Genomic DNA, 15,471 nt, shown 5'->3' on the forward strand with positions numbered 1-15,471 from the left:
TACAAGGCAGCTACTTGAGGATGGTGCTTCTCTTTTTTGGAGCATGTCACACTCTCCACATTATTTTCTTCAAGACCAGCTATGTAACATGGTGGTGGTGATGTATTTTCAGTTTCCATTGCCACCGCTTTCTATAAAGTTATTTGAAGCTGCAAGTTTACCAAGCCTAAGGAGCCAAATTCCTGTTTACTTGTTCAGCATTCCTTTGGTATTCAGATCAGATCCAGTAAGGGATTACCTAATTTACAGAAGAAGCTTCTATTTTCAATTGGAGCTAAGTTCTGACCCAAAGCAAAGTCAGCAACAGAAACCCCACTGACTCCATGCAGCCAGTTTATTCGCTCCCTGATCTCAGTTCACCAACATAATTAAACTGTTTGATGCTTTAGAGCAGAATCCACAATTCCCTTGGGATCTGGATCTGGAATCCATGTCACACCTGCTCCATTTACTTAAAACCCCATGATTTTAATGCCTCACTGTTGCTGCTGTTCCTGTGAGGGCCATGGAGCTGCTGCAGTGCAAGAGGTGCGAGCTGGATTATATTCCCTGTAACACGCCGTGGACCCGGGGGTGCTGGCAGGGCACGGAGGGCACCTTATGTAGTGTCAGTGGGCCAGACCCCCTCCCAAGCCCTCTTTACCATGACTGGAGAGTGTGCCTGCTGGGGGTTTTGGAAGATGGCAGCAGCCCATGAAATAGATGGCGGCTGGAGTCAGTGCTGAGCTGAGCCCTCTGCCAGCACGCCGGGACCTCAGCTGAGGCAGGCGACTCCACTTCTGCTTCCCCCTCTGTTAAACAAGGATAACAACTCTGCTCTGTTCTTCAGAAGGGGGCTATGGGGATTAACTGCTTGTAGGAAGGCTAAACCCTGTAAGCGTCTACCTTTCAGATGCATGTCCAAAGCTAAGCTCCTTGCTTTTGAAGGCTTGCCCACCCCTATTAAACACTTCAAGGGGAAATCAAAGCAGCCATGCTCTGTTAATGCAGGCAAGAAATGCCGAGATGCTAGTGCCAGATATTTTGGCAAAAGGCAATAAAGATATAGGAATGAAAGCCCAAGTGATTCTGCAAAGCTGAAAAAGATTAGCTCATGGCGCGTTTGGTCTAGACTGCAGTCTTGCCTTATTTTAACTAAATTTAAAACATGCTTTTGAGAAGCACGTTTTGTTTTGGCCATGTACAATCGATTCAGGAAAATGCTAGATTTGTGTTGAGCATAAGCATTAATGGCTATTCTGGAAAGATTTTTGGTTTTATCATAATGTATTAGGTTAAAGAAAAACCTTCAAACATTTATTCTCCTTTTGAAGATAATACAGGTATGTAAGGGTACTGCTTCTGAGAAATAGCAATAAATTAAGTTAATGCCATCTTGTGGAAATAATCTATTTAGTCATGTTGATTAAAAGAGGAATTATTATTTACAATGGAATGTGGTCCCCTTAAGAAGATGTGTTATAACATTTAATAGAAAATAGTTTCTTACGTGAGGTTTTTGGAGACTCGAGATGAAACTAAATGGAAAATTACATCCCTGTTACAGAATTCTGTAAGTTATTATAGTATTTTAATTAAAACTGCAGCATATAGACCCTGACTAAAGAATATAAGATTTTAGGGAAGTGTCTGCGGAATACCTATGGAATTATCTAGGAATTTTCATTTATAAACTGTTTTCTTTCTGTAATGCATACAATAATCAAAAGCATGGAAATGTTCTTTATTACCTGGAAATATTTCAGACAGGAATCTGTTGGAAGTGAAATCTTGGACTCAGGCACTCTAATGAAGTGAATTTGTTTATCACATGACTTACATTGGAAAGGAGGAAAGGGAAATGTGTCCAAATGTTTAAATAGCCATTCAAAGGTTACCTAAATCATTCATTTCTAGTTCATATTTTCTCTCTAATAAGGAAAATAAGAGTTCCTGGATTTTCTCTAATTACATCATGTTCTGAATAGAAGACCATGTTGCTTGTGGAGGTCAATCATTTTGATGACTTAACTGGTCATGTCTAAGTATCTTTAATATAGGCCTACAGATTTTAATTTAGAGCCAAAACCAAAATCTAATACTGACTCATAAGATTACATGTTTCCAAATTAGATATATTCTGCATGTTTATGGTTTTCTCTGTCTTTGTATTATGATTTGCAGACCTTAATCCAGGAAAAGGCCTCTTAATTCTGGTGAAATTTTGACATTTTATTCAGCAGACTCAGTAGTAAGTTAAACACACTACCTGTTACTTTATCACAGTGATAGTTTTGAGCTGTGAGGCTTGTGTTTTTTCAGCAGGGGTGGTGGTTCTGGTGTCTTTTAAACATTTAGTATCCAAGAATTGGAAAAAAAAATGGATGAAAGATAATCTGTAAGTGCTTGATTCCTAGTCACATACATCTGATCAGGTTTCCGAGTTAAATTTATAGTATAAGGTTTCCCATACAGTATTTCTAATGGGCTTACATTTTCTTGAGCTCTGGAAGTTACCCTGGACTCCAAGTAATACTGTTGGTAAAAACTCCATCCACTTCAACTGGGTTACCTGGCACAGTTTTCTTACTTGTCCTTTCAATGTTTGGTTCATCCTTTCTGCCTTGCCACTAGAATGTGGCCTCCGTGGGTTATGTAAATCCCATTTTATGTTCAATATCCTAGCCATTTCTTTAATGAGTACTGCCACAGAGTGAGGCCCCTTACCTGATGACATCCCTTCAGTTACTCCACATATTGGGATTATTTCTATCAGTAGGCACTTTACTAACACAGGAAAGCTTCAGGCCAACTGAAAAAAAGTATGCCCATGCACAAATAAGTATCTATATTGATTGCACCTGGTAACTCATAAAAATCAATTTGCCAGTACTCACCAGGAGTAATTCCCTTCCTCACATCTCCAGGAGGAGGTTTTATTTGTATTTTAGGATTGTTTTTAAGTCAGAGTTCATTTTCTTGAGTTATGCTCTTATCAGTTAGTAACATTTTTGCTCCAATGGCATACTTTGTGCTATTTTCTACTAGAGCGTCAGCTCCCATGTGTCTCTCAATGAACTTGTGTCATCAATTGTCTCATAACAATTGAGGTAACAATACATTGTCCATGAGCAGTAACCCACCATCCATTTGAATCTTTAACACTTTAATAATTCAGCCAGTTTAATTTCCTTTTTCGTATTTTCTGGTGTCGTTAGGATGTCTTTCTGGTAGGTAATAAAAGATTTATAGTGCTAACTAAAGCTGCTTGCTTAGCTGCCTCGTCTGCTTTTCGATTTCCTCTTACAGTGTCTGAACTGCCACTTTGATGCACTTTACAGTGTATCGCTGTTACTTCTTTGGGCTTCTGTACCATCTCAAGTAGTTTCAAAATCTCATTCCCATATTTAACCAGGATGCCTTGTGAGACAGCAGTGCAGTCTCCTTCCACATAGCACCGTATGCATCTATCACTCCAAAAGCATACTTAGAGCCTGTTTGGGTATTAACTCGTTTCTCTTGGGCCAACTCCAGAGCTGTTGTGAGTGCTATTAATTCATTTTTTTGTGCAGAGATATTATATGACAGTATTCCTACTTCATTCGGTTAGTGTCACCACTGCATACCCTGCTTTTTTTTCTCTGTACACCACGTAACTGCTTCCATCAGTGCAGAATTCTTCATCTGGGTTCTTAAGGGGTGTGTCTTAAATCCAGTTGGCTAGCCTATACCTGTTCAATAACTTGCAAGCAGTCATGGTTAATTTCCTACTCATTGTCCAACAGCAATAATGAAGCAGGATTCAAGGCAGTACTTACATTTAATTGAATATCATCTTGCTCTAGCAGCAGTGGCTGGTACTGTACCATACAACTGGGTGACAACCAGTGATGTCCTTTTTTTCTAAAACTGCAACCACTGCCTGTGGCACATATACTGTTATTTTCTGTTCCATTGTTAATTTTAGCACCTCAGTTGTTGGCTCCATTTTTTTTATTATTATTTTTTATCTAATTTTTTTGGGTATTGTTTTTCCTTACCAGTTTTGCTCTTGCCTTGAGTTCTGCTTTTACTGGTTCCACTGACTTTGCTCTCCCAGGTTTCCTGGCTGCCCATACAAATAGTACGACTGCGTCCTTGGTTGCAGTTGGTAGGTGATTCTGTTAATCTCCAAAAGTATCTTCAAAGTTTCCCTGTAACAAATATACTTGTGCCTGCCAGGCATTATTTTCAGCAATATGTACTTGTTTTTTTTCCTTTCTCAAAATTTATCTCAGCACGCAATTTATTTAATATGTCTTGTCCTAATAGAAGCAAGGGACATTCCAACAAGTATAAAGATTCGTGAGTCAAAGCTCATTTCTCAATTTCACATTTAATTGGTTGCAAAAAGGTTTTAACCTCTTACTTTCCCATGGCCCCAGTCAATGGCATAGAGAATTTACTCAATGGTCCCTTGCAGCTTTACTGCTGAATAAGTGGCTCCTGTATCTACTAAAAAAATTACAGTTCAAAATTTACAATTTAATTCCCCAGCTTTACTGGAAATGGGGCTCTGCTGGGGTACTGGATAGTTCTGCTGCCAGTCCCCTTCAATCTGATTCTTCCATGCCAATCATTAACAAGTCCTCTTCAGGAACACCTGTTAATTTTGTCTCTCTGGATTAGTTCAGTTTGGGGTATTTGTTCTCCCAGTACCCCTCCTTCTGACAATATACACGCTGATTTAATCCCAGCGAGTCAGATGGATGAGAGAGAGATATTATATATCTCCCTCGTCCTCTTCCTCTGCCTCAATTTCCCATCATCCTGCCTCTTCCTTCTTTTTGAAATCCTTTACCACATGACAACATTTGGGCTTGAACCACAGCTGTTGCAAGCAAACTTGTTCGCATTTTTGCAATCTTGTTTCCTTTTTTGTCTTCTCTCCCTTTCTACTTAATCTGGATTATTACATACCTTACAAGCTTTCTCAGTTAACTGGGAAATAGGCATTCCTGAAACTCCATCTACTCTCTGCAAGTACTTCAAGATATCAGGGGCTGATTGTACTATAAACAGCATATTAAATGTTACTTTGCCTTATCATCAGGATTTAAATCTGCCTGTTTCCTAGCTACTTCACATAGTCTTTCATAAAATACTGATGTTTTCTCATTAGGACCCTGAGTTACTTGGTATAATTTAGAAATGTTCCTAGGCTTTCTTATTCTGTGTTTAACTCCATACAAAATTAACTGCTGATACAGTTTTACAAGCATTTTACCTCCATTTGTATTCAGATCCCAGGGAGGTTCTTGTTCTGGCATAACAGCTCCATCCTTTCCCTTGCATTAATCCTCCTATTTTCCTTGTTAGCCTTCTCTACCACCAGCAGTCTCTCTTCTGGAAGAAGGAGGGCATTTAACAAAACCTGCATATCTTTCCACTCAGGATTGTGATTAAGCACAATCATTTGAAATATTCCGTATACCTTCTTAGGATTTTCTCGGTAGGAGCCAGCTGGCTTTTTCCAATTTATTAAGTCAGAAGACGAAAATAGTACCTTTACAAAAACTGGCAATCCTGCAGGTCCTTCTGCTTCCCAAAGTGGGGCCTGAATTACTACTGGGGGTTGTGCCCTTTCTCTCCTTACTATTGGACTATCTTTCTGCCCTTCTACTCCCCTATACTCTTTGTTTCCCTGTCTTTCATCTACAGTATTTACCCGATCTCAATCTCTTTAATTGGATAAAAAACACTGTACATCTTCTTCCTCCTCATTTTATTTCAGACACCTTTTTCCAATACTACATGCCGAACACCACCTGGAGAGATTCTTATTCTCCTTATCCGACATCATCATGATCACATTGCTGTCATTGATTAACAGTTTACATTTTTTCCTAGTTTTGTGATTGTCCCATAGAGAAAAAAAAATCTACATAAGGTACTTCATCCCATTTGCCTGTTCTCCAACAAAATAACATCAGTTGTAAAATAGTGTTATATTCCCAATTACCCTGTTCCTGCCATTTTTTCCCATCATCCAACTGGTAAATAGGTCACCATTGCATGCGTTCATCTTTCTTTTAGTTAGGTGATCCCCACCAAACTTATTCCAATTCTTATGGATGCACCCTAAAGGTTAACAAGGGGTTGGTTTGGAGGAAGGACTAGTCCCCATTTTACCAGACAAAGGGGTCTGTACCCACATAAACTCTGGTCTTCACTGTCTACATGTATGAAAATATTTATTACAAATGCTGGCCCAAACCAGACTTTTAACAAAGCCTCCTAACTCCTTTTTTCACCTTAACCAAAAGCACTATCTCACTGATGTTTGGCATCGCATCCTTGAGTCACTTACCACCTCCGGACAGGGAGAGGATCCCGGGAGTCCCTGATCAAAAGTCGGTGTATGTTGGAGTCCTGCAGATCCCTTCTCCCCACTGGCAGCCAGCAAGACAATCTGGGCAAGGCTCTATGGCTGTCCCATCTGGGTCGCCAAAAGCTGTTGTCCGATAAAAGTTTGGATTCATTACCCGGTGTGCAATGAGCCAATCCACAGGCTAAGTCGAGATATTGTTTATTTCAGAACAGTGCAAGTCTGGGTACCAGGTGGTTTCCCACAAAACTGGCACCTGTTATGGCTTTCCAAGCCACTCTTTATATAATCCCTTATCAACACACTTATATGTTTGTACACTCCCCTAGGCTCCCATTGGTTACCTAATCACCACCCTGCTGACATGCCAGAATCATTCTGCGTGTCCTCAGAGAGGAAGGGTCTCTTGTTGGACCAGGGTCTCCCAGCTTAGGGGTGTGATTTTTACTATTATGATGAGGATAGTTCACGGATAGTTCACATTACAGTACTCCTAATCTTTATTTTTCAGCCAACTATTCATATTATGTTAATTGGCGATGTATTCAAGGGCATAGCCAGGATGTTTCCCTCAAGAATGTCAACATAATGTTCTTCCTAATTAGCAGTTCCTCAGTTAATCATCCATTAGACATCTCCAAGGCCTGGGTCATCTTGTCCTTCCCTCAAAGTACTTATTTTATCTCTTTCACTTAAAACAGAGTTGACTAGCTACTGGTATCAGTTGCAAGAGGTTTTTCCTCCTTAGTCTTGACTGGTTGAGGAAGTTTTGATACAGTATTTTCCCACAGAAAGTAGGACATTTTCGTTAATGTAAAACTTTTTGCCAAGGCACACTGACTACCCAAGATGGCCTTGACAGGCAAAAGGACGTGACTGACAGAAATGGACACTTGGACGGATGTGGCCCAGAATTGCTTTTTTCGGGGCAGCGGAGGTACTTGTCTGAGAGCTGGGAGATCATAGCCCATCTGCTATGCACCAGCAATTTTCCAGGATTGTTAGCACTGGACCTACACTCTGCCAGATCAGTGAGTGAAAAGCTGTTTGATCCAGACCTGATCCAGGCTCGTGTTTGCATTTTATCAAATTAGTCAGCCTATAGATAGGTCACTGAATTTAAGCTAACCTTGTACCAGCTGCAAGAGAAAATCTGGATCGAGCAGCAAGCTTGGTACAAGTACCAAGTTAACTTCTCAAAAATGCTAGAATACACTTGCCCCAGTAGTGTGGCCATTCCTGGTCAGCACAGGCATGGGTAGCTGGAGAATTTTGGGGACTCCAGACTTGGAGCCCTACAAGTGGACTCATTTGCTACATCCCCAGCTTTCAGCCTGACCTGGCACGGAGATATGAATTTGAGTGATCCAGTTTGCAAGGAGTGCCCCCCATACTTTTGATTTTCCAGCTATTTCGGGTGAACCAGGTGCAAGCTAACATGCATATAGACATACACTGTTCTTGCAGACAAAAACATTTTTTAAGTCTAAATTTTATTCTGGCCCTAAACAGCTCCAGCCTTGAAAAAATTGACATTTTTCATTAAACAGCATCTTTGCTGCCCAACCAATGCTGCTCACGCTGGATCTCTGTGGCTGCGAGCACTGTTTTGGGGCAGAAAGAGCAACTCTCTGCTTGTTTTTGCCAGCGCTCCCTGCCGCATCTGACTGCGTGAGGCAGGAACAGCCCAAACATCATGCCAAGGGTGCTTTTTGCCATCAATTATTCCCCATTAGAGAAGTGTGAGCACAGTCATTTAGTTTAACAGGGATGAACTGCCTTTCAAGCTTTTTCCCCTGCAGCAACAGCCCTGCCTGCGAGCTGCATTTCAAATGACTTTGGCTTTTCCTCTCAGCGTGTTTCCTCAGTTCAGGGTACAGGGCTGGAGCAGCTTTGGCTGGGAGCATGGAAAGCATGTTGGGCCTGGGAACTTGTGTTTGGAGCTGGGGCTAGAAAGCTTGTGGGGGACTTTAAAACCAAGAGATTCAAATGTTTGCTTTCAGCATTTGGATCTGACAGCAGACAGCATCTTTCTCCGGGCTGTGCTCCGCGATCCTGAAGGGGCAGCAGCAGGAAAGCATGTACTTAAATTAGGTGATGCGTGCAAGGGTTAAACTCACTTGAGAGTAGCTTGAACGTGAGGGTTAGTTTTTATGGAGGAAAAGGGAATCGTCTGAAATAAGTGCTGGAAATCAAGAAGGAGGTTTGCAGCCCAGAAAGAGCCTCCGGGGTGAAATGTCAAAGCCAAGTGCATTTTCTGGTCTCAGTATAGTTTTGAGATAATCCCTTTCATTGCTTTAACAGCCCCTGAATGGAGCAATATTTCTTCCATGCTTTGACAGGCTGCTTCCAGGCAGCCCTTTTCCTAGCTGCTATATATGCATGCATCTGGATTCTTATCTGAGCTGAGCTCCGGAGTAACTGCTCTCAGATCAGTGGGTTTACTCCAAGCTTGCATGCACGTGACTGAGATTAAATCAGTTTTTAAAAAAGCAAACGAGTACCCCATGAGATTTGACATCCTCAAAATAAGCATTAAAGAGTGTAAGGAAGGCATCTTTTACATGTCTTTCTCCCACCTGAGTTTACCTTGGTTGGCCAGAAGAGGTTAGCACCGCTGCCCTGGCTCCCAGGAGGCGGCTGAGCGCTAGGATCGCATCGTGCACCGTGCCTCCTTCCTGCAGCGCACAGCCTGCGCTGCCCACGCGCTCCTCACTGGAGTGGAAAACTGTGCTGTGCGAGCTCACAGTTCGGAAAATACAGCAAAATGTGTGACTAAAACACGCCTCGGCTTTCAGAAGCGTTTTGCAGCAGTAGGTCTCCACGCACTTCCCAGAGGAGGTAAGATGGTTTCCAGCGCAGGCAGATTGCTGCAGCAGAGCACGCCAGCAATCCTGGGCTGCAGCGCTAACCACAGCGTGTCTCCGATGAGACACCATCACCAACAACCAAGTGCAGCGAAGCCATTCTTGACTTCTTAATGAAAAATGAGGTGCCAGATCCAAATCGGGGGAGAGGAATACAGCGTAAGCGTCATCAGTAACAGCTTCGGCTGGGGAAAGGAGCCATAATGGCCAAAGAAAAGGTTGAATTTGTGATCTAATTACTGAATAAGTGTTTGCAAATATTAATTAGCTGCTGTTTTGGCTTGTTTTAATTGGGCATTATGTGTAGCGCACCGTGGGAGATGGGGTCTGCGTGCCACCTCATTCCCATCTGTTTGTGCCTCCTCTCACTTCCTTGCAGGTGGAACAATATTAACAAGCTGCAGAAATTATGGACAAAAACCTGCTATTGCACAGCTCCCTGTGTGCCATCTGCCAGAAACACTTGTAAATGGTGCACAGAGTTTGCCTACCAAGTGCAGCCCTGCCCTCATTGTAATTCAGGACCTTACTAAGGTACCACTTCAGTACAGTACGAGTCCAAAACCTGAGGAATTATGAAACTTGGGGGTCTATGTGCCAGGCAGGAACCTCTTGTGGGAGCTCTCCTGCAGCATCATTGAATTTCTGAAGCCACAGGTTCTCCTGTAATAAGTATTCTCATTGTGAGCCCGTGCTAAAACATACTGTGTTACCTGTTCCTTGGGTCCTGCCTTGAATCTGACCCCAGGGCTGATCTGTCACGGACTTTGCACAGTGGGGGACAGTTGCTGTAGCAAGTTGTTTCCTATTCAATGGAAGAAGAACAAAAAAAATTAGCAGTTTAACAATAATCCAGTGGAAAATATACTTAAAAATAATAACGGGTTGGGGATTTTGCTTGTTTTCCATTGCTTTGTTTTGACTACGTATTATATTAGAAAGGTGCTGGTGTGACAGGGGATGACAATGCCAGGACAAAAGCCTTTCAAAGAGAAATGGCTCCCTTACCTCCCTAGGAAATGCTACAGTTAACAAAAAATCCCCGCCTCAAACAAATTCTACAGCTACATATGCAGATAGCCATGAAGATGTCTAGAATGTGGTATTCCAATACTTTTTTTTAGGTGGGAAATGGGTCTCTGATGAAAAGTGCTTTTGAGACTTTTTATTTTTTTATCCTTAAATGCATGTGAGTAAAATCTGATTTCCCAGAGAGCTAGCACTAATTTTTCTTACGGAGTTGAGTCCCCTGGCACTCTGAGGAGAAAAGCTAACGTATTTGAAGCAATGTATGTGTTTGTAGGTGATGGTAGGGTCATGGCAGAGTTAACCACATAGGAATTGTCTTAGAGTCACCTGGCAAGTTACTTTAATCAGGTAAGTGCAGTCTCACCTGTATGTGCTCTTCCTACCACCACACCTCTGCCTGGAGTGCTACCAGCTTGCTTAAAACTCGTAGGATGAGTGATCCTGGGCTGTTGAGATCCAGCAGCCATCTGGGCTCATTCCCTTATGCAATACTCCATCATAGCAATCTTGGTGCTTTACTGTGGCAAAACGTTATGGCCTCTGTGCTGAAGCTAATTTCTGTGTCAGAATTGTTTAGTCTAGTGTGAAACAAGCGGGTTGTAGAGTAATCGTAGTTAGCGGGGAAATGAAACAGTAGTAATATAATTATGGTTCTTTTGAGGGATGCGTAGCACCTTGATGTGGACACCTTTTTGTTTTGTTCAGCCCAGAAAAGTGGATCTGGGGGAGTGGTCTGGATTTGCCCCAATTTCACCGTAATTTTTGGTGTCAGGGTAGAAAAGTAAAGAGAGGTGCCAAAAGTACTAAGTATAATAGATTTGGGCAAGTTGCATACAGGTGTTGTTTTGCAAACAATTTGTGGCATAGAAATCGCAAATGCAAATGCTTCCCTGGCAGCAAAGGAAGTGTGAGTGCTTTCTGTAACTTCACAGTCTGCAAGAGACCTGCAGTCAGGAAGGTTACATCCACCCTCAGCCAGAGGATGGGGCTGAAATGGCCATGTCATAGAAAAAGCCATGCGGAGATGCAGCTCTACCTGACATCTGCTCTGAAGGGTCCCTGACAAGGCAATGCAGCCACATCTTCTCCAGCCTTTCCTTGATGATCTGAGACAGGGAATGGTCTGAAGTTTTAAGCCAAAGTTAGCAGATTCCGAAAATAAAAGTATTTACCTACTTCACACTCTCTCATCCTTTTTCAGCTTCCTTCCTTCCAGTCCCCCACAGTGTCCATACTTGCTGAATCCTGTAGTTTTGCTGCCTTGCTGAGCATGGATTCAGAGACTGTCTTTGGATTAATTACCTGTTGATTTCATGTGGGCTTTTCAGCAAGATGGGTTGCTTTCCTTCTGTATTCCCCTGTCTTGTTTGTGACCCCTGGACTGTGATTTTGGTACTTGGTTTGCCAGTCCCACCTCTGCCTGTCAGCAGAGCAAACTGCTTCATTCCCACATGCTTCGGGTCCTTGCTTTGTAAAATGAGGAACATTGCAGAGGGTCTCCCTTGCAAAGTGCTTTGGGAACTCACAATGGAAAGTGCCATTTAGGAGCTGGGCACTGCTATGTACCTTCACTACAGCACTGTCTGTGCAGCTCAGAGGGGAATCGCAGTCCGAGATGAACCCTTATTTCTCTGTAGTATCCAGCATCAGTGTGCAACTACTGTGGAAATGTCGCAGATGTTAGAAAATATCCCCTGGAAGCAGCACCTTTCCGCTGGCTGTGCAGCGTGGCGCTGGCTGTGCTGCTAAGGCTGAAATTCCCAGCAGCTGGGGCAGGGCTTGATATAAATACCAAGACACTGACGTTTGCATATCTTGCTTTGTGGATGCATTCACCATTCTATTTGAAAAGGCCTGTTCTTAAATATGTGAAGGTGTAGGGAATGTCCTTTGAAAACAGCTTTGTGCTAAAGCAATTAAATAATGTTTATGTCAGATAATTAATTCCAAGGGAAGGATTAAATTGCTGAAAGGCTAAATAACAGAGTGAAAACAGTCTGCAGGTTTTTGAGGCATTTCTTATTGGAAAGGGAGGGCTTATTACTGAGATTAGCTTTTCAGAGGTTTTAAAGTAGGGTTCAACAGCTATAAAGGCTGGGTTGTTTGGCACCAGCATCTCAGTTGCTAGCTCTAAATGTCTGCTTGCAATTAATGTAGGTGCAATAAACATATGTGTGCAAAAGGATTCATGGAAAAAAACGGTGCAAGTGCCATAAGAAATGGGTTGCAGCAAAATGCAAGCATAGCTAAGTGAAAATAAAGATTGATAACCACTTCTGAAAAATGGGGAAAGTGTAAACTAATGAAAAAGTTTTGATTGATCACTAGAACGGATGTTTTGTCTAAATTTGTCCCGTCTGTACCTCTCTCAGGGTCCTATGTGACACTTGTACCTTGCCAGAGATGGCACCACTGCCTGGTGCTGATCAGTTCTATACAACAGAGGCCGTACAAGCTGATCAGCATGTGAAAGCTTGCTCAGTAAGAGCAAGAATTATTGTCCCTCTCCATTTAGCATTTTAGCTGTGTGGAACATCGTGCCTGGCTCTTCATGGGGGCAGAGAAACTGTGCAGGGAAGCAGGTTCACAGCTCCTTGAAGAAGGCACATTTTTCCTTTTCTGATTTCCATGTAAACTTTTGCCATATCGCACGCTTGCTTGCGACGTTACCTCTGACTGGGGAACTGCGTTCTTCGTTTTCCTTCCCTTGTAGCAGTCTCGCCAGGAAGCTGCTCAGGCCTCTATGTACAGTCCACAAAGGCGTGCAGAGCTCCGGCTAGAGCGTGTGCGAGCTCTGCTGCCAGCCTCCCTGGGCCCAGGTGTGGGATTCGGCTGGGATTCAAGGAGTGACAGTGCCTGGGAAGGCTGCTCTTCCATCCCAGTGTATCCATTGTCCCTAAGTATTTTTCCAGATCCTTCTGCTCTCTCTTTTCTTCAGAGGGGGCTGCTGGGACAGATAGCTTTTCAGCCTGAAGCTAAATCTTTATCTAGCGAGGGTATATCAAGCTGTAGTCCAATATGTGGTACTTTGCATTAAATAGTTGCAGATAAGCTAATGAAATCTGTCAGGCAATAGAAATGGAAGTTTGTAAAAAACGCTAAGCAAAATTAGCAGTATACGAAGTACAGCAACCGAAAGCGCTCAATTTCCAATTCATTGGGGGGTCGCTGGAGGAATAAACAATTTCAATTGAGAAATAATTATTGAATTGGTTTAAAATTATACTACAGGAATAAGACTTCAGTTCAAAACACAGTTCACCTCACAGAGACTCCTCAGTGGTTACATGTGGAGGGGCAGGAAGGCTCAGGGGGCTGGCAGCTGGGGACCATGGGTGAGCAAGCTCTGCTGACCAGTTTCTGCTCAGGTTATCTTGTAGTAATCAAATGAAAAACTTCGTCGTTGCTACTGCTCCCCCCATTGTTGTTAATACCATTATTTTCCAGGATTTTAATAAATTAAAAAAAAAAATACACAGCTGCAGTTTGAGGTTTGCAGTGCAGTAGTTCGCTGCCCGGGAGCCGTGCGTGAATTCGTGGTCACTGGCTGTATCAGCTGAGAGCTGAACTGCAGTTACACTGCTGTCAGCATGAATCCTTGCCCGCGTTACCTGCCATCAGCAAGCCTTTTGGAGCACACGGACATGATGGGCATGGCTGGTGTGGGTACCAGGGTGGGAGAACCCAGCCCTCGCAGAGGCAGCGGGGTCACTCGGCGGTGTCCACCCTTGTCCTTTACCAGACTGGGACCACATGCGGCTTGTGGGGGTCCACAAAATATGAACGACCCCAGATCAGTTCCCATAAAGTCCTGGCATGGGGAGGGGGAGCAGCAAGCCGTAGGCAAGACCCCAGCGTGGGCTCCTACCTCTTGAGGTGGCCCTTGACAGCCCTTCCTGCCACAGCTTTGGGCAAAACCCTTGCTCCCCCTCCTCAATTTCACCATTTCCAGACCAGCATTAATAGCAACCACCAGTGGGGTTGTTCAGAGAATTCATTGTGCTGTAATGCTTTTCACTTGCAAACCGCTTTGGTAGCACTCAGTATTACTATTATTACATTATGCTTCCCTAGCTTTCTGTTCGGAAAAGCAGCTGCCTTCTGCAGAGTGGGGTAAGCTACCATTATGCCGTGTGGTATTATGTACACTGCTATACTTCTGGCATCTGGGTCTGTCATTTAGATTAATTGGGAAATTGTGTAGTGACTTGAGGAAAAACGCTGCTGAATTTGAGTTTGTTATCCTGGAAAACATAATTAGTCAAAGAAAACCCAAAACTTTAACCGTGTAATAAATGCAATACCGAATGGTCTTGTATCTAACCCGAGTAATGGAATATAACTGTACTTTTTCCATTTTTTCTTCTTTTTTTTTCCAGTATGGGGTACTGCATCCTTTTTGTCCATGGTCTAAAGAAGCTGTCTACATGGTTAAATAAGTGGAGAATTACTGTTTTGACTCTCTTTGCTTTGCTGCTGCTGCTATTCTCTTGGAAGACCGTGAAACAGAATGAAATCTGGCTCTCAAGAGAGTCCCTTTTCAGGTATGAGCAACCATGTGAAAATACTTGTATTTTTGTATTGTTTCAAATAAGTTGTACTTGTTTGTTGCATGGAGTAAATAGTTTGCTTTAGCTCAAGGACTGGTCCTGCTATTAATGCATTGATGTGAGTAATATTTTTATTTTTATGTATTGAAAAAAAAAAAAAACAAAAACAGAACAAAACAAAAAAAGAAACACCATCATCTACTTTCTGTTTTCTGGCAACTGCAGAAACTGGTGTCAGCACTTTATATGTGTATGCACAAACTTTGGTTCTAGCAACAGCATTTTTAAGACACTCTGTTTTTAAATAACTTGAGTTCTGTAGATTTACCAATAATGTAACGCTTTCATTTTAAAGACGTAGCAGAATTTTGCTGCAACCCTACAAAACACCTTCGTAACACTATTGAATATATCGAATTTTCTTTAGCAGTGTTTTTAACGACAAAAATGAAATGCAACAAAGTGTCAAGCTTAATGTACCATATTTCATTTTATTTGATTACTCTTTGCCAAACAGCTCTCTTTACAACCTCATTTATATATATATTTTTGCATTGAAACAGATTGTTTCATTTTGTGTTTTTCTAGGAAATGTATTGCATTTGCCTCCAGCTGCTTTCAGCAGTTGTCTAATTGTGAGGTAATTGTAGAAACACAGGTGATTTGCACCCTGGTTGCT

At 42.4% G+C, this 15,471-nt stretch overlaps 1 protein-coding gene across 1 annotated transcript in view; it reads left to right on the forward strand.

Moving 5' to 3' along the window:
- The window catches only part of TMTC1 (transmembrane O-mannosyltransferase targeting cadherins 1), a 151,239-nt gene that overhangs the window by 87,161 nt on the left and 48,607 nt on the right, over window positions 1–15,471 (forward strand). The window contains exon 10 of the mRNA XM_035550707.2: window positions 14,622–14,786. Within this exon, the coding sequence (XP_035406600.1) occupies window positions 14,622–14,786 (165 nt within the window). The remainder of the gene's footprint in view (window positions 1–14,621; window positions 14,787–15,471) is intronic.

Source organism: Cygnus atratus, chromosome 1 (genome assembly GCF_013377495.2).
Source record: "Cygnus atratus isolate AKBS03 ecotype Queensland, Australia chromosome 1, CAtr_DNAZoo_HiC_assembly, whole genome shotgun sequence".
Classification (NCBI taxonomy): domain Eukaryota; kingdom Metazoa; phylum Chordata; class Aves; order Anseriformes; family Anatidae; genus Cygnus; species Cygnus atratus.